The following is an 18,143-nucleotide window of genomic DNA, read 5'->3' as shown; positions in this document are numbered from 1 at the left end:
TATGCATTCACTACTGTAAGTCGCTCTGGATAAGAGCGTCTGCTAAATGACTAAAATGTAAAAAAATGTCCTCTTATGAACACAGCTTGACAAGTAGAGAAACTTGTGCTTTGACCTCTCAGGGATAGACTATTAGTGGTTTCCCCCAGTCATGCTCATATTTACAATATGAAGGCAGCAATTGCCTGACCTGCCATAACCCTCTGTTCTGCTTCTCTTCTCCCCCCCCCCAAATTGAGTCATTTGAAGTTCATGTCTGACCTACAAACAAGTGATACGCAGTCAGAATGACAAGTCTTTATTCAGAGCCACATTGTTCATGTAGTAAAATCTGGCATTCCTCCTGAAATGTCATCTCAGTTGTTTGATGGTCTGGGAGGGGAGAAAAGATGGTTGAATAAAATCAGCAAATGGATGCAATTTAGTGAAGCGTCTAGATTCTAAAACAGCCACTGATTAGGCTTTCAATGCATATGGAATCTATTAGTTCTCCATCTGACTAAGTTTAAAACAATACTCACTTGGCCCATTCCACATTGAGGATAAGATGATCGTATCCAAATCCTGACACTCCTGCGATGGCTCTGGCTGCATCCTCCCTGCGGTGGAAACTGATGAAGGCAAAGCCCTGAAGGACAAACAGGCCGTTAGAAGACAACCAGTTGAACTTGTGAAAGACCAGTAAATGTTCCCACAACTTTCAATTACTCTTTTTACCCTGCACAAGTTAATTATGTAACCATTTGAACTACTGCTGCTCTCACCTTGGACTGGCCTGTGTTTTTGTCCTTGGCCAGGTAGATCCTGGAGATGGAGCCAAACGGCCTGAAGAGCTCCTGCAGATCCGTCTCACGGGTGTCCTCAGACAGGTTGGTCACACGGATGGTGGCGTTGTCATCAGCTGTGGAAGGATAGACACACTTTGTTACGGTTTATGTTATCCCAGCCGTTTAGGCATCTTACCAAAATGCCTGGCTTTGTTGGAATTCCCCCAATGAAATCAAGAGGAAAAATGTTTTAAACTCTGGACTGTTCCATGCTGAACCGGGACCACGAGTGTTGTCCAGACATCAAGATACTTCTCAAACGAGACTATGGTGTTGAGGTCTGGTGACTAGTATGCCCCTTATTATGCAGGCTGCATCACATCCGGCCGATATTGAGCATCCAATAGGGCGTCGCCGTCATTGTAAATAAGAATTTGTTCTTAACTGATTTACCTAGTTAGATAGAAAACAGAGTGGAAGAGTCAAATCATACGTACATGCACCACGGCGATTGGGTTGCATGGACTCTCCTCTACGCGTGCTGCCGTCCCTCAGGCTGGGGGGCACATACTTCCCTGTTTTGCTCCCTGCAGCTGGTGCGGCAGGCTCAGGCTCATCTGAAACAAGGTTAAAAAAATATCCATCAGTGATGTCCATTAACCACAATCATGACTGTGTACATTTACAGCACAATATAAGCTATGGGCAATTATGACAATACCTCCTGCAGTCTTCGTCGGGTCTCCAGTGGACAGGCCCAGCTGCTCGGCCAGCTCCTTCTGCATGGGGCCCAGAGTGTCCTTGTAGGGGCAGCGGGTGGTCCAATGGTCTCCTTTACAGATTCGACAGGACACTATCTTCTGTCCCTTCAGCTTGTTCATGGGGTCCTCTTCCACATCTTGGGCATTCAGGTCCTGAGAGAAGGATTCAGGTTATTACATATCACTGATTTATACCAGAACTAAAAGGTGACAAACTAGGATCATATAACTACATCATATAAAAACAAATGAACTGGTGGATTGTTGCGACTTTAGATATGAAGAGGCAGTTACTTCCCAGGAGATCTCTGATGGCTCAAAGAGAACAATACTAGATCAGCTTCTCTCAGTGGCTCCTCACCTCTTTGCTAGAGATGAACACCATAAAGACATCATCACTGACTGTGGTATCAGCAACATTGGGACCTGGTGGGTCATACTCTGAGTTGCCAAACTTCTTCCAGTTCTGATTGGCGGGGATAGAAAAGCAATGTTAAGTCAAATCAAAATAACCTCACATTTTAACCCCTTACACTCATGGGAATTGGCCTATATGGATAGGGCTAAATTGAAATGTGAATAAGGATATGCATGACCATGGCAGCAACTGAAAGAGAACACTTTGGAGATTATGGGAAAATGATCAGACTAAAGGTGATGACAACAGTTCACCTGACACACGACTGAATCCAAACATTACACTTGATTTGTGCATTTTAAATTTACTGTACTTTTTGACACATTTGTTGACAACATTTTCTGGGTACATTCAGTAACAAAGAATGTGTGTGGAAAATTTGGGGTAGGTGCAACAAAAGAACAAAAAACATGGAGGGTTTGAGGACTAACTGGTGTTTTCAAGTAGCCACACCTCTCTAAAGTGTGAACAGTTCCTAAGCAATTTTAATGCACTTTTATGACTCAAAGAAGATTCTTCAACTATAAGGTGCATTTTTGACCTCTCCTATCTGTGCCGTTGAGGAACTAGAGGAAACACACTTGCAGTTATTTGGTTTGGAACACCGCCCTGCATCCCTGCCTTTACCCAATTACTGTTGGTGTTTACGCAATACAAAAACGGTCCATTATAAATCACAATCTGGGTCAGGTGGGAATCATTTGAAATCTTGTTCTATTGCCAACATAAAATATGATCTTAATGTTAGGCTTTCACAAGGCAATTCAGAAAAGCCGATCGTAATTTTGGTGTCATGAGTGCATTCAGATGCATATTCAGCGGCAAATCATCACAATAACAAACTCAGGTAAAGCTGTTAAGAAGCCTTTTGGACCTAGACTTGGTGCTCCGGTACCACTTACCGTGCGGCAGCAGAGAGAACAGTCTATGACTAGAGTGATTGGAGCCCTTGGCAATTTTTTGGGCGTGTCAGAGGAAGGCCCCAGAAATTGCCAATGGATCCAGCCACCCCAGTCATAGACTGTTCTGTCTGCTACCGCACGGCAAGTGGTACCGGAGCGCCAAGTCTAGGTCCAAGAGGCTTCTAAACAGCTTCTACCCCAAAGCCATAAGACTCCTGAACAGCTAATCAAATGGCTACCTGGACTATTTGCATTATCCCTACCCCACCCCTCATTTTTAAGCTGCTGCTACTTTGTTAATTATCTATGCATAGTCACTTTACCTCTACCTACATGTACATATTACCTCGACTAACCGGTATCCCTGTACATTGACTCTGTACCAGAACCCCCTGTATATAGCCTCGCTACTGTTATTTTATTGTTGCTCCTTAATTATTTGTTATATTTCATTTTTTCCCTTAAAACTGCATTTTTGGTTAAGGGCTTGTAAGTAAGCATTTCATTGTAAGGTCTACACCTGTTGTATTTGGTGCATGTGACAAATAAAATGTGATTTCTGTTCAGTATGGGGGGGTATAAGGCCATGTCATCTTGTAACTGTACATCAAACATAGTGATCATAGATGTTGACAGTGTATATTACATGAGTCTTAGGATATGTGAAGTGCCCATTTGGACCAATGTGCGTTTGGCTTGCTTGTATGACATCAATGGTATTTATTATAATCCTGAACGTCTCATCTTTCAAAACACAGAGCCTCGTAATTTACAGCATTTCCCTCACTCAGACAAAACAATTCTAAAGTTACCCAATTAGCGGGAATGATGGGAGCAACTTCTTGTCACACGCAGTACTCAAGTTCAGAACAGCGGTCAGTCAAAACCCATACAGAGCTGTGAGGAGACCTGAGCTCTGACGTCACGCATAGCATGTTATTGTTTATTTATTTATTTCACCTTTCTTTAACCAGGTAGGCAAGTTGAGAACAAGTTCTCATTTACAATTGTGACCTGGCCAAGATAAAGCAAAGCAGTTCAACAGCATACAAAAACACAGAGTTACACATGGAGTAAAACAACATACAATCAATGATACAGTAGACAAAAATAAGACTATATACAATGTGAGCAAATGAGGTGAGATAAGGGAGGTAAAGGCAAAAAAGGCCATGGTGGCAAAGTAAATAAAGTATAGCAAGTAAAACACTGGAATGGTAGATTTATAATTTAAAGAAAGTTCAAAGTTAAAATATAAATAATATGGTGCAAAGGAGCAAAATAATAAATAAAATAAATAAATACAGTAGGGGAAGCGGTAGTAGTTTGGGCTAAATTATAGATGGGCTATGTACAGGTGCAGTGATCTGGGAGCTGCTCTGATAGCTGGTGCTTAAAGCTAGTGAGGGAGATAAGTGTTTCCAGTTTCAGAGATTTTTGTAGTTCGTTCCAGTCATTGGCAGCAGAGAACTGGAAGGAGAGACGACCAAAGGAGGAGTAGGCTTTAGGGGTGACCAGAGAGATATACCTGCTGGAGCGCGTGCTACAGGTGGGTGCTGCTATGGTGACCAGTGAGCGGAGATATGGGGGGACCTGTAGATGACCTGGAGCCAATGTGTTTGGCGACGATTATGAAGCGAAGGCCAGCCAACGAGAACGTACAGGTCGCAGTGGTGGGTAGTATATGGGGCTTTGGTGACAAAACGGATGGCACTGTGATAACAAGCTGGATGCAGTCTAAGTAGGGTATTGGAGGCTATTTTGTAAATGACATCGCCAAAGTCGAGGATTGGTAGGATGGTCAGTTTTACGAGGGTATGTTTGGCAGCATGAGTGAAGGATGCTTTGTTGCGAAATAGGAAGCCAATTCTAGATTTAACTTTGGATTGGAGATGATTGATGTGAGTCTGGAAGGAGAGTTTACAGTCTAACCAGACACCTAGGTATTTGTAGTTGTCCACAAATTCTAAGTCAGAACCGTCCAGAGAAGTGATGCTGGACAGGCGGGCAGGTGCAGGCAGCGATCGGTTGAAGAGCATGCATTTAGTTTTACTTGTATTTAGGAGCAGTTGGAGACCACGGAAGGAGAGTTGTATGGCATTGAAGCTCGTCTGGAGGGTTGTTAACGCAGTGTCCAAAGAAGGGCCAGAAGTATACAGAATGGTGTCGTCTGCGTAGAGGTGGATCAGAGATTCACCAGCAGCAAGAGCGACATCATTGATGTATAACGAGAAAAGAGTTGGCCCAAGAATTTAACCCTGTGGCACCCCCATAGAGACTGCCAGAGGTCCGGACAGCAGGCCCTCCGATTTGACACACTGAACTCTATCAGAGAAGTAGTTGGTGAACCAGGCGACGCAATCGTTTGAGAAACCAAGGCTACTGAGTCTGCCGATGAGGATGTGGTGATTAACAGAGTCAAAAGCTTTGACCAGGTCAATGAATACGGCAGCACAGTATTGTTTCTTATCGAAATTGTACAGCCACTGCCTCCAAATCTGCCATTTCCCATCCATATACAGGTACGAGTGTAAAGGGTTAACGTACAATCCCATCAAACTCAATACTGAGGTGTTGCGCAACAAAGGTTGTGCTAAATTCCCAAAGAAAACACTGACCTTTCTCCTGGCAACAGCTTTGGAGGCCTTCCTAGTCTCAATCTTGAAGGTGCGAATAATCTAGAACACAAATGACAAATGTTCATTTCTTGGTTAGTTACATCTGATTCAGACATCAGGGGCAGTAGACTTTGTGGGAAGGAATCAAGAATCCCACTCTCCTATTTGGATGAGCATTAAAACAAAAAGTACCTTGAACTTCTTTCCATCCTCATCGATCTTGTATTCCGTGATGGTTTTGATATTTCCTTTGACGGTTTCTTTTGGAGGGGGTAGGGTACCTGGTGGTGGGGATGACAACACACAAATGAGGTCCTGATAGTTAACAATAATATCGATACTGACTATTAGTGGATTGTTAGCTGCCTACCACCAACTAAGGCAATTTAACTACAGCATGACGAGTATACTTTATTTTCCTGACAGACTAACGTTAGTTAACTAGCTACCAAGGTTACTTACTAGCTAGCCAACTAACGTTAACGGTGGGGTAGTCTTCTCCCCGACAAATCACAAAAATTGTCTTGCTGACTAGGAAGTGTGACAGAGAAACTAACGACTATAATGGAAGAAAAAAAATACACGTGGAAATCGCCTGGTTAAGCTAGAAAGTTAATGTCAATGCTAGCAAGCTAATGTTAGCCAGCTTCTTACCTTCGTCTCCCTCCTCTTCAACCTGATCGGCCCAACTGGGTTTGGAACTAGAAAGAAGGATTAACACACAGTATTTGAGAATTCAACAAAATTATATATACGATAATCATCATATTTGTATCGAAGAACTCACTCGTCGTATTCAATCGACGGCATTCTGTCAGTGCGCGCAGCGGCCAGAGAACAAGGAAAGATACACGAACGACACAAACTGAAAAGCTTACCAAATAGGATAGCTAGAGCGCCACCAACGGGTACGGAGGCTACTTAATGCAACTGAAACGATAGGGCACAACATCTTATTCGATGAGGTTTAACGGCGGTTGGCAACCAATTAATGTTGAATTACCGCCACCTACTAGACTGGAGTATAACTACCTTATACATTGCTTGAATTTCTTTTTAAATCAACAAATACCATACCATCTAAACCTACACTTCACAAAAAAAGTATATAATAATAATAAATAATATAAAAATAAACCATCACCCTGCTCCACTTTTTAAATATATTTAGTCCTACCTCAGGCCAACAGTCTGAAAGGATGAGACAACGCCACTTAACACACTGTAACTTCTGACGTCAAGTCTCGCACAACAACAAAAAAACCTCTCTGCAGCTGCCACCACAACCTCCATTTTCTGTTATTTACGTTACATCACTGCAGTTCAGTTGATAACCATTGCTATAATTGCTAAAAATACAATCTTACTGAAAAGTATATCACTTGTTGGCCTATCCCTCTGTACTGGTACAGATCTACTACTTATACCACTCCTCTCAGGATCCCTCCCCCTTGACCCATCTTCCTCTAATTCCTTCACTGCCTCAGCATATAACAACTACTCTAACCCTGGAAACCTCAACCTGCCTCTCTTGCACCGGACATTTCTGATCCCCAGCCCCATGGGCATCCCTACAATTAACACATACCACGACTTTCCCCAATGCTACAAAAATGTTTGTCTAATGCCCCATTCTGCACACGTCTCACACCTAGGAACCTCCCTCCTACACACTGGGGTCACATGCCCGTAAGCAGGGATCATCAACTAGATTCAGCCGTGGGCCAATTTTTTTCTTGAGCGGAAGGTCGGGGGGCCAGAACATAATTACAAATAATTTGTAGATTGCAAATTGAGCGCAAGATAGGGGTGGTAGCCCTAGATAGAAGATAGCCCTATTTGGTAAAAGACCAAGTCCATATTATGGCAAGAACAGCTAAAATAAGCAAAGAGAAATGACAGTCAGTCATTACTTTAATACATGAAGGTCAGTCAATCCGGAAAATGTCAAGAACTTTTAAACTGTCTTCAAGTGCAGTCGCAAAAAACCATCAAGCGCTATGATGAAACTGGCTCTCATGAGGACCGCCACAGGAAAGGAAGACCCAGAGTTACCTCTGCTGCAGAGGATAAGTTCATTAGAGTTACCAGCCTCAGAAATTGCAGCCCAAATAAATGCTTCACAGAGTTCAAGTAACAAACACATCTCAACATCAAGTGTTCAGAGGAGACTGCGTGAATCAGGCCTTCATGGTCGAATTGCTGCAAAGAAACCACTACTAAAGGACACCAACAATAAGAAGAGTCTTGCTTGGGCCAAGAAACATGAGCACTGAACAAGACCAGTGGAAATCTGTCCTTTGGTCTGATGAGTCCAAATTGGAGATTTTTGGTTCCAACCACCGTGTCTTTGTGAGACACAGAGTAGGGGAACAGATGAGCTCTGCATGTGTGGTTCCCACCATGAAGCATGGAGGTGTGAGGTGCTTTGCTGGTGACACTGTCAGTGATTTATTTAGAATTCAAGGCACACTTAACCAGCATGGCTACCACAGCATTCTGCAGCGATACGCCATCCCATCTAGTTTGCGCTTAGTGGGACTATACATTTTTTACATTTTAGTCATTTAGCAGACGCTCTTGTCCAGAGCGACTTACAGTAGTGAATGCATACATTTGATACATTTTTTTTTCTCCGTACTGGTCCCCCGTGGGAATCGAACCCACAACCCTGGCATTGCAAACACCATGCTCTACCAACCGAGCCACACGGGATCCTGAAAGTGATTTACTATCATTTGTTTTTCAACAGGACAATGACCCCATAAAAAGCGATTTGTATTCATAGAAAAAAGGTTTGTACCTGTAGAAAGCGATTTCTATAAATCGCTGGCAGCCTCTCGTTCGGCCATGTTGATGCCCGCCTTACAAGGCTGCAGAAATTATAGTACGTAACCACCATCGCTTTCTAGGGGTACTACAAATCGCTTTCTACACGTGAGAACTTTTTGTCTTTTTCTTGTTGTCAAAATATGGAGTTGCAGGTTTTCCATATCTGTCAACATTCTAATGCAATATATTGATTTACAAATACAAATCAAAAGGTGTTTGTTTGTGGATAATGAATTGCATTTGTGGATAGTGATTTACATTTGTGGATAGTGATTTACATTTGTGAAAAGTGATTTACATTTGTGGATTGGTGATTTACATTTGTGAAAAGTGATTTACATTTGCGGATAGTGATTTACATTTGTGAAAAGTGATTTACATTTGTGGATAGTGATTTACATTTGTGAAAAGTGATTTACATTTGTGGATAGTGATTTACATTTGTGGATTGCTGATTTACATTTGTGGATTGGTGATTTACATTTGTGAAAAGTGATTTACATTTGTGAAAAGTGATTTACATTTGTGATAAGTGATTTACATTTGTGAAAAGCGATTTACATTTGTGGATTGGTGATTTACATTTGTGGATTGGTACTTATTTGTACAGACCATGATACACGAATGAATGCAAAATGCATGCTGTGTGTTCACAATACATTTGGCATGATATTGATCCCGTACTGCTGAGTCAAGGAGACAGTGCAGCATGCGCGCACATTGTGACAACTTTTTACCAGTTGTAGGTAGGCTATTTAATATGTTTTCCATAAAACATATTAATGCACTAGAACTGATATAATGGCGACAAAGCATCGGAAAATGACTTGTGCTCTAGAGCTCTTTAGATAAATTCGCCCAGAGGTGGATTCAAGTAAACTGCATTCAAATGTCGACTTTTCCTATGGACAACCGTATCAAGAGAAGGGTTTTACTCATGCTCAGTTCTAGAGTAACCTAGAATGGCATAGAAATGAATAGCTTACTTCATGGCCAACATATGCAAATGTAACCAATCATTCTCCACATTTAATGTCAGTTTCATAGAAGACTGTTTCCCCATAAATTCCATTTCAAATTTCCAGTCGCACAGCGCTCTAGAGTCTAGACTCTATACCCTAGAGTCTCATAGAGTCTAGACTCTACACCCTAGAGTCTCATAGAGTCTAGACTCTAGAGCGCTGCGCGAGTGGAAATTTGAAATGGAACTTATGGGGAAAAAGTCCACTATGAAACTGACATTAAACTTGGAGAATTATAGGCTACATTTCAATATGTTGGCCATCAAGTAGGCTATTAATTTCTATGCCATTCTAGGCTACTGTAGTCTACCATTTGACACAGTACAATAAATATGTTGAAATTACGATATCACTGGAGTCATTGCAAATCAATTTGTGCCACTTGTGTAGCCTACCTGGAGCTGGCAAACGGATGTAATAAATATAACTACATGTTTTGTTGTAGCCTTGTGTTATTATGCAATTCTTAATGGCCATGTTTAGTTAATTAAATTGGAAGTTATCAATTGTGATCATTCTCCACATTTAATGTCAGTTTCATTGTGGACTTTTCCCTGAAATTAGATGTTGGCCTTTCAGGGGCTATAGGCTACCTGCATCTAGCTCAGCAAACAATGGCAAAGTTGAATTGCAACTTTAAACCCAGATTTTAGTCAGTAGCCTATGCCTATTGAAATAACAAGTCAATCTTGCAAATAGGCCATTTATAATTGTTTGTAGTCTTAACATCTGGCACATAAAGAAGGCACAATTGCCAGAAAATAGCCCAACATTTGTTTTTTGAAGTTGGTCCAAGTGTTTTTTGAACATATTGAGATCATCTGTCCAACTTTCATCACTCAAACTCTCCTGTCGGATATATCTATAGTTATGCACATGCACAAATAGGATTTATTTAAGAAAATAAGGCCAGAGGGTGGTGTGGTATATGCCCAATATACCATGGCTAAGGGCTGTTCTATTGCGCGCAGAGTGCTAGGACACAGCCCCCACGGATATCATAAGGTGAATGCACCAATTTGTAAGTCGCTCTGGATAAGAGTGTCTGCTAAATGACGTAAATGTAAATGTAATGGTAATTAGAGCAGTAAAGATAAATGTTTTGTCATACCCATGGTATACGGTCTGATATATACAGTTGAAGTCATACGTTTACATACACCTTAGCCAAATACATTTAAACTCAGTTTTTCACAATTCCTGACATTTAATCCAAGTAAAAATTCCCTGTTTTAGGTCAGTTAGGATCACCACTTTATTTTAAGAATGTGAAATGTCAGAATAATAGAGAGAATTATTTATTTCAGCTTTTATTTCTTTCATCACATTCCCAGTGGCTCAGAAGTTTACATACACAAGTTTACATAAACTCAATTAGTAACATTGCCTTTAAATTGTTTAACTTGGGTCAAACGTTTCAGATAGCCTTCCACAAGCTTCCCACAATAAGTTGGGTGAATTTTGGCCCATTCCTCCTGACAGAGCTGATGTAACTGAGTCAGGTTTGTAGGCCTCCTCGCTCGCACACGCTTTTTCAGTTCTGCCCACAAAACTTCTATAGGATTGAGGTCAGAGCTTTGTGATGGCTACTCCAATAGCTTGACTTCGGTGTCCTTAAGCCATTTTGCAACAATTTTGGAAGTATGCTTGGGTTCATTGTTCATAGGCTGCTGCGCCACTCGGGAGCCAATCAGCATTCAGGGCTCGAACCACCCAGTTTACAATTATAAACTTTACTAACAAAATGTTTGTTTGAGTTGTAAACTAATACGTGACAAATAAATGTCAAAATAACATGCAAAACGTGTAAATATATATATATATATTTTTTTTTACTAAACAGGTGGGGCTACCTGTCTGAATGACAGGTCGCCACTGAACCTCCGATACTTCGCCCTGATTCACTTCCATTTCTCCTCCTGTCTTCGATCCTGCCTACAGCTCACTTTGCTTACACTTTTTACCATTCTTCTTTTAACAAACCATCTCCCTTTTACCCGCCATTTTTAACCGACTCAAGCTCTCCCTATTTCTTCCTCTCTCTTAGACCTCTCCATTCCTCTTCCGTATTCCAAATATACATCTTCTTATGATAATACTGCAGTTCTCCTCACATACATCTTGTTCTTGCCCTCTCGAGGGATGACATTTATCCGGCTGTCACAATCTCCGTAACAATCAGCACGAACCCCTCGGGATGTAACGCTCAACAGTGCATGCACTTCTAAAGCAGCTGCATCGTCTTGATGTTCCTCCATTTCTAACTAGCGCGCTTTTCCATCCACCGTCTCCTAGGGCACAAAATGGCGGTTATAATAACTTTTTATCCTGTGCTTTTGGTGTTCATGTTTTTCTCCTGTTCTGTAAGCTTATCATGTGAAAACTGTGAGCAATGTAGGAATGTAGCTACATTTCAAATAGCTATTTTTAATGTGTTCAATTTCTATTATCCGATGCTGAAATAATGAATATAGAAGAGGGCATAGTTTAGACTTCATTGAAAAGAAACATGACCATTAAAAACATCTTACATCAGAACATTGGAAGGAAGTGCACACTTGCTTATCAGAAACACCATAAGTGCAAGCATCCAAAGAACAGAGAGAGCATCATTTTATTCATGTCTTATTCATTTCCATATCTGCTGAGCTCCTTCCACAGCAGGCCACTCTGATGTTATCAAACACAGCCATGTAGAGCAGTGGATGGATGCACATGTTCAGTGTAGCCAGGCCCTTGGACACTTGGTAGGCCTTGTACACCCAGTTGCAGACAGAGTCAGGTTTGTGAACCTTCTGGTAGAAATAGTAGCTCTGGAGGAGGTGATAAGGCACAAAGGAAATGGCATACAGCACAACCACCACAAACACCATCAGGGCCACCTTCCGTTTCTCCAGGGAGGTTATATTCACATTCCTCCACACCACCCTCAACACTGCGCAGTATGATGCAAATGTGACCAGGAAGGGAATAAAACACCCAACCACAGACAGAAAGACTTTGTAAAACAAGTGAGAGTATGCAACTGCATCACTGTTGGTGCAATAGGAGTAGGATACACAACAGGTTTTGTTGCTTCCGTCTGGACATGTGGAGGCAAACTTCAACACAGGAGTTGAGATGGCTGTCACAAAGATCCAGATGATGACACTGGCAGCCTTGACTTTGGCGGGGTTCACATGGTTCCGGCTGAAGAAGGGGTACACAATGGCCACATAGCGGTTCACACTGATACACATGATGAAGTAGATGCTGACATACAGGTTGCAGGTGAAGAGGAAGCGTTCTATCTTACAGACCGCGATCCCAAACTGCCAGTTCTTGTCCTGCCTGTAGTAGACTATGAGCAGGGGCAGGGTGAGGACATAGAGCAGGTCACTGATGGCCAGGTTACAGGACAGCACCACACCAGTGTGCCAGCTGTTCCTATCGCTGGTCACTAGGAGCCTCAGGGCAAACAGGTTACCAACCAACGCCACGCAGAACTCAACACCGTACATTGAAGGCAATAACTGCACTTGGAACTTGTCACCATAACAAGAAGAGTTGTGATCCATCATGTTTGTTGTGTATTGATTTCTGTGGGAGATTAGAAAATAGGAGGGGAAAAGGCTGTGCAAACTGGCTCCCAAAAGTGGTATTTATTAATCTCTGTGGAAGAAAAAGGATAAAGATATTCATTATATTCTGAAGTGGAGAACCATTCTTTTACGCAGTTCATCCTGATCCCCTAAGGGGAACTTTGCATTGTGCCAGCCAATACATGTCACAACAGTTCATAACATCAATCAGTATCATTCTGTCGCAATACATGTAATAAATTGATAGTATTAGTAGTGGTTTAAGATACCGTCAGAGCTGTTGTCTTATCAGAAATATACATCTGTGGTCAAAAATAAATATAAACACACTGCAGTTCTCCATACTAATGTTGTGCAATGGATAGCAAATAATAATCTAAAATACCATGGACCAAGGTGGTGTAAATCTTTAACCAACAGAATGTCTGTCCAAAACACCCCATGGAGCCATACACATGTTAAATATAATTTATCTTTAAGAAAAGCCACAAGACCGTTTCTGATGTTACTTCTCCAGTCTATTCAACAGACACAAAAACCTGAAGTATGCACCAGTATTCAAAAACAGGTGGTCAATTATAAACAGCCCACATTTACTACATTTTTGTCCTTACACTTTACAGATATTTAAATGTATAATGGCAATGAACTCCGAATAAAGCCAGACTAGTACTTACTCATTGACAGACAAGGCTACAGTTCCTGGGGTAGATGTTCAGAGAGACCAGTAGAACTTCCAATGATTGGCTAGTTGCATGTACAAAGACTTAAAGCAGTCACTTCCCTTTCTGCTCTTCCGCTACCCTCACAAATCAACCCCTTTGAAGGCATTTTCAAGAAGTGTGACCAACACTGCCTGCCCCTTGTTCTATTTGTAGCACAGTACAAAATGTCACAACTCAAGTCTCATGCTCACCAGCCTCGGCTCCAGTTAACCTCACACTTTGAGGTGAAAGCATGTGGCGGACTACATGAGTCCGACAGGTCGCTCCTACCAGGTGGCGTGGCGAGAATCTGTCTCCGCACCACGTGCTCTCACCACTGGTGTCCCCCAGGTCTCTGTTCTAGGCCCTCTCCTATTCTCGCTATACACCAAGTCACTTGGCTCTGTCATATCCTCACATGGTCTCTCATATCATTGCTATGCAGATGACACACAATTAATCTTCTCCTTTCCCCCTTCTGACAACCAGGTGGCGAATCGCATCTCTGCATGTCTGGCAGACATATCAGTGTGGATGACGGATCACCACCTCAAGCTGAACCTCGGCAAGACGGAGCTGCTCTTCCTCCCGGGGAAGGACTGCCCGTTCCATGATCTCGCCATCACGGTTGACAACTCCCTTGTGTCCTCCTCCCAGAGTGCTAAGAGCCTCGGCGTGACCCTGGACAACACCCTGTCGTTCTCCACTAACATCAAGGCGGTGACCCGATCCTGTAGGTTCATGCTCTACAAGGTCCTAAATCAGGCACTTGTCATCTCCCGTCTGGATTACTGCAACTCGTTGTTGGCTGGGCTCCCTGCCTGTGCCATTAAACCCCTACAACTCATCCAGAACGCCGCAGCCCGTCTGGTGTTCAACCTTCCCAAGTTCTCTCACGTCACCCCGCTCCTCCGCTCTCTCCACTGGCTTCCAGTCGAAGCTCGCATCCGCTACAAGACCATGGTGCTTGCCTACGGAGCTGAGGGAACGGCACCTCCGTACCTTCAGGCTCTGATCAGGCCCTACACCCAAACAAGGGCACTGCGTTCTTCCACCTCTGGCCTGCTCGCCTCCCTACCTCTGAGGAAGCACAGTTCCCGCTCAGCCCAGTCAAAACTGTTCGCTGCTCTGGCACCCCAATGGTGGAACAAGCTCCCTCATGACCCCAGGACAGCGGAGTCAATCACCACCTTCCGGAGACACCTGAAACCCCACCTCTTTAAGGAATACCTGGGATAGGATAAAGTAATCCTTCTAACCCCCCCTTAAAAGATTTAGATGCACTATTGTAAAGTGGTTGTTCCACTGGATATTATAAGGTGAATGCACCAATTTGTAAGTCGCTCTGGATAAGAGCGTCTGCTAAATGACTTAAATGTAAATGAGTCAGCCCCAAGAAAAAAAGGCTACACACAATTGAGCTGTACTTTGCACCCAGCAATTTATTTTCCAATGCTTATAACATTTATATAAACATGTTCGCAAGGTACAAAATGACATCGTTGCATTTCCATCCAGTCCTGCAGCTGACTTGTAGCAATAACAAAGTCCTATCATGAAGGAATACATTCCTGTTCATGTTGATCAGAAACTGCAGACCACAATAGTGAGTCAATACTGCCATCTGGTGTTCTACTAGGGTAGAGCACTCAGCGTGCATCAGTCCAGGCTTTCGAAGGGTTATGAAGCTCAGCTCTTCCCCTTCCTCTGTTTGAAGCCCCCCTTCGCCCCTCCCGGACCCTTCTTGAAACCACCAGGACGAGGTTTGCCCTTAAACTTAGAACCCCCATCACCCCCAAATTTCTTTCCCCCAAATGTACTGCCCCCCTCAAACTTCCCTCCAAATCTTTTATCCCTATCACCAAATTTCTTCCCTCCAAAACGTTTGCCCCCATCCCCAAATTTCTTTCCTCCAAACCTCTTGCCCCCCGGTGACATCTTTCCAAAAGATTTGCCCCCATCCCCAAATTTCTTTCCCTCTTTCCTGTCCCTGTCACCCCCCATTCGGTCTCTGGGTTTCCCTCCTGGACCAGACCTATGAGGTGGCTTGGAACCATATTTGTTTTCCCTGTCGGTGCCAGAGAACGGTTTCCTCTTCTTGAAGGGTCCTCCTGAGGGCCTTTCAGGTCTTTGCCTCCTCTTGGCTGCAGGGAACATATCTAGATGGGGGAGGGAGAAAAATAAATATAGAAGGTGCTTTTGTCTGTCAAAGTAGCATAGAAATATAGTACAACAAAACACAAACGATAGAAACTTGGTTCAGTATTGAAAGAGTACATACCTTCATCTGGTTCCTCCCCTACAGCCTGTCTGTAGTACTCTGCCTCGTCGTCAGATTCAACAACCGGAGGCCTGTTATCCTGGTTCCCAGGATCCTCCACTTCAGGGTCATGCTCTTCCTCCTCCTGGCGCTTCCTCTTGATGCCTGCCATGCTTCTTTTCCTGACATTACAGAAACAAACATCACTGTTCCACTCCAACTCAGGTGGAATGACTAGCAGTTACAATGTGCTTTAACACTCACTTGTTCTCCTCCCGTAACGCTTTCTTTTGAGCAACATCCTGCTCTTGTTTTTTCTTCCGTTCCTGCTTTTCTTTCATCTGCGCCTCTTTTCGGACCAGGATCTCCTGAAGCTCTTCCTCAGTCTTGGCGACTTCAGAAAAGACATTTGAGGGCCTGTATCAGCATTTTACCATGACCAATCAACAGAAACACCCATTCTCAGTGGATGTGTCAGTAAGCGTTTACTTTTTTGTTGTTGAAAAATCACAGGTAATCATAGTGGTCTTTTCATCATGTCCATCCCATAGACAGCTAAATCAACAGGAAGCTGACAGGTGTACTTACTGACTGCATGGTAGAGTATGTTCCCCTCTCCCATTCCCTCCTCGACCTTCACCAGCTGCATGGTGATGCGTGGGCCAATCTGAATAGAAAACCAACCGATGCTGTAAAAACCGACCAGAAACTGCTCACAATGTCTCATCAGTAGGATCAACTGCTGAAGGCACCATGGTGATAAACATCAGGATGTGTCAGTAAGCGTTTACTTTTGTGAAATATCACAGGTAATCATAGATATCTTTTCATCATGTACACCCCATGGACAGAAAATGACAAGACAAGCTGATGCTATAAACCTAGCATTTATAGTCACTGCCAACACAGGCGTAGACAATTCTATTGAAACACTGGTTACAATGTAATATCATTAAGATCAGCCACTAAGTCACCATGGTAATCACCTCAGTCAGTCTCACAGCGCTCTGTTGAGACGCCATGTTACCACGCCCGGAGTAGATCTGTGGCAGTTCCGTTATGTTGTGATCTCCATCTTGCTCTGCTTCACTTTCTGAAAGATTAGCCCCTCTGAAAGAAAGTTAGCAGGGTAAGAGAACACATAACAGCTGGCCAAATCAGAATTACTTTGTAGGTAGATCACGTCACAGCCAACATAGACAAGGTAGTATCACCCAAATAACATTATGAAACAGCTCAAATTCATCAAAGCAATATTGAGAACCCAAACACATGCAGATAGACCAGATAGATCAAGTACAACAGGAGATACTCTGCAGTCTGCTAGGACTACAACAGCCAGGGCTCTTACTTCATCAGCAGCTCACTGATGTCCTCAAACTTGCTCATGTTGGGGAACTTTTCCTGCATCAGCTTCTTCACCCCTCTACTCATGCCCACAGGGACTACTTTCAGGCTGCTGCAAAGGGGGACAGGGAGACGGACAAGGTTGAGAGTGGACTGAACCATTTAGTCAGCTACGGGGGGGATTCTGCATGATGGGCGCATCAGTGCGTTTACTTCGAATCTACATCACTAAACAGTCAATTCACAATCTGTCATCCTCTGAGCCCAAGCAGTCTTCCTATACAGCCACCTTGAATTAAAACGAGTGCACAAAACATCTTGTATACTTACTAATGACGAAATTCTATTTCTTGAGACACTGGATCGTAGTTCACCAAAACACATCTCTTTATGGCGTTGAGGGCTACCTACAAGAAGCAAATCTGTTAAAATGCATACTAACCTAATTCTCATCAATATAATAATAGAGGATAAAAGGATTGTGGGATATCAGAAAGCGTTTACTTTTGTGTGATCGTCACAGATAATCAGAAGACTATACTATCATCATATTTCACAAATCCTCAATCCAGCAAAAATCCAGGTACTGCTGCCTTTGACATACCTTGTGCACATTGATGGAAGGGAACATGTTTTGGAACATGGTGGCCATAAGTTTGACATGCATGCCCTCCGAGCCAAAGTTATTGAGGACCAGCAGTGCATGATGCGTGAACTGCTGTTCATGCATTCTGTGCCTCTTCAGTGACGAGACCACATCTTTAATAAGGGAGTACTGAAAATGAGAAAGAACATATTCAGGAAAAGCAATTGAAGGCCAAAACCCTATATTTGCTTGTTGCTAGTATTGGGGCTCATCAGTGCGTTTACTTTGAACATATATCACCGAACAGTCACGTCAAAATCTGTCATCCTTTGAGCCCATTTCTCC

General features: G+C 42.9%; 2 protein-coding genes across 2 annotated transcripts; both read right to left on the bottom strand.

Moving 5' to 3' along the window:
- Window positions 1-282: 282 nt before the first annotated feature.
- eif3g (eukaryotic translation initiation factor 3, subunit G) lies at window positions 283-6,365 on the bottom strand. Its single transcript, XM_014203930.2, has 10 exons — window positions 6,254-6,365; window positions 6,121-6,167; window positions 5,659-5,747; window positions 5,467-5,526; window positions 1,890-1,994; window positions 1,489-1,681; window positions 1,265-1,384; window positions 765-901; window positions 522-628; window positions 283-372 (listed from the first exon to the last, which is right to left on the bottom strand). The coding sequence occupies exons 1-10, from the start codon at window positions 6,274-6,276 to the stop codon at window positions 357-359; spliced, it is 897 nt and encodes a 298-aa protein (XP_014059405.1). The 5' UTR covers window positions 6,277-6,365; the 3' UTR covers window positions 283-356.
- Window positions 6,366-11,803: 5,438 nt separating this feature from the next.
- Window positions 11,804-13,642, bottom strand: p2ry11 (purinergic receptor P2Y11). Its single transcript, NM_001141051.1, is given in 2 exon segments — window positions 11,804-12,971; window positions 13,579-13,642. A coding segment is annotated over 1 exon segment (942 nt). The 5' UTR covers window positions 12,881-12,971; window positions 13,579-13,642; the 3' UTR covers window positions 11,804-11,938.
- Window positions 13,643-18,143: the final 4,501 nt, after the last annotated feature.

Source organism: Salmo salar, chromosome ssa06, assembly GCF_905237065.1.
Source record: "Salmo salar chromosome ssa06, Ssal_v3.1, whole genome shotgun sequence".
NCBI classification, from domain to species: Eukaryota; Metazoa; Chordata; class Actinopteri; order Salmoniformes; family Salmonidae; genus Salmo; species Salmo salar.
Note: the sequence above shows the minus strand (reverse complement) of the source record. Positions and strands in the feature narration are given on the sequence as shown.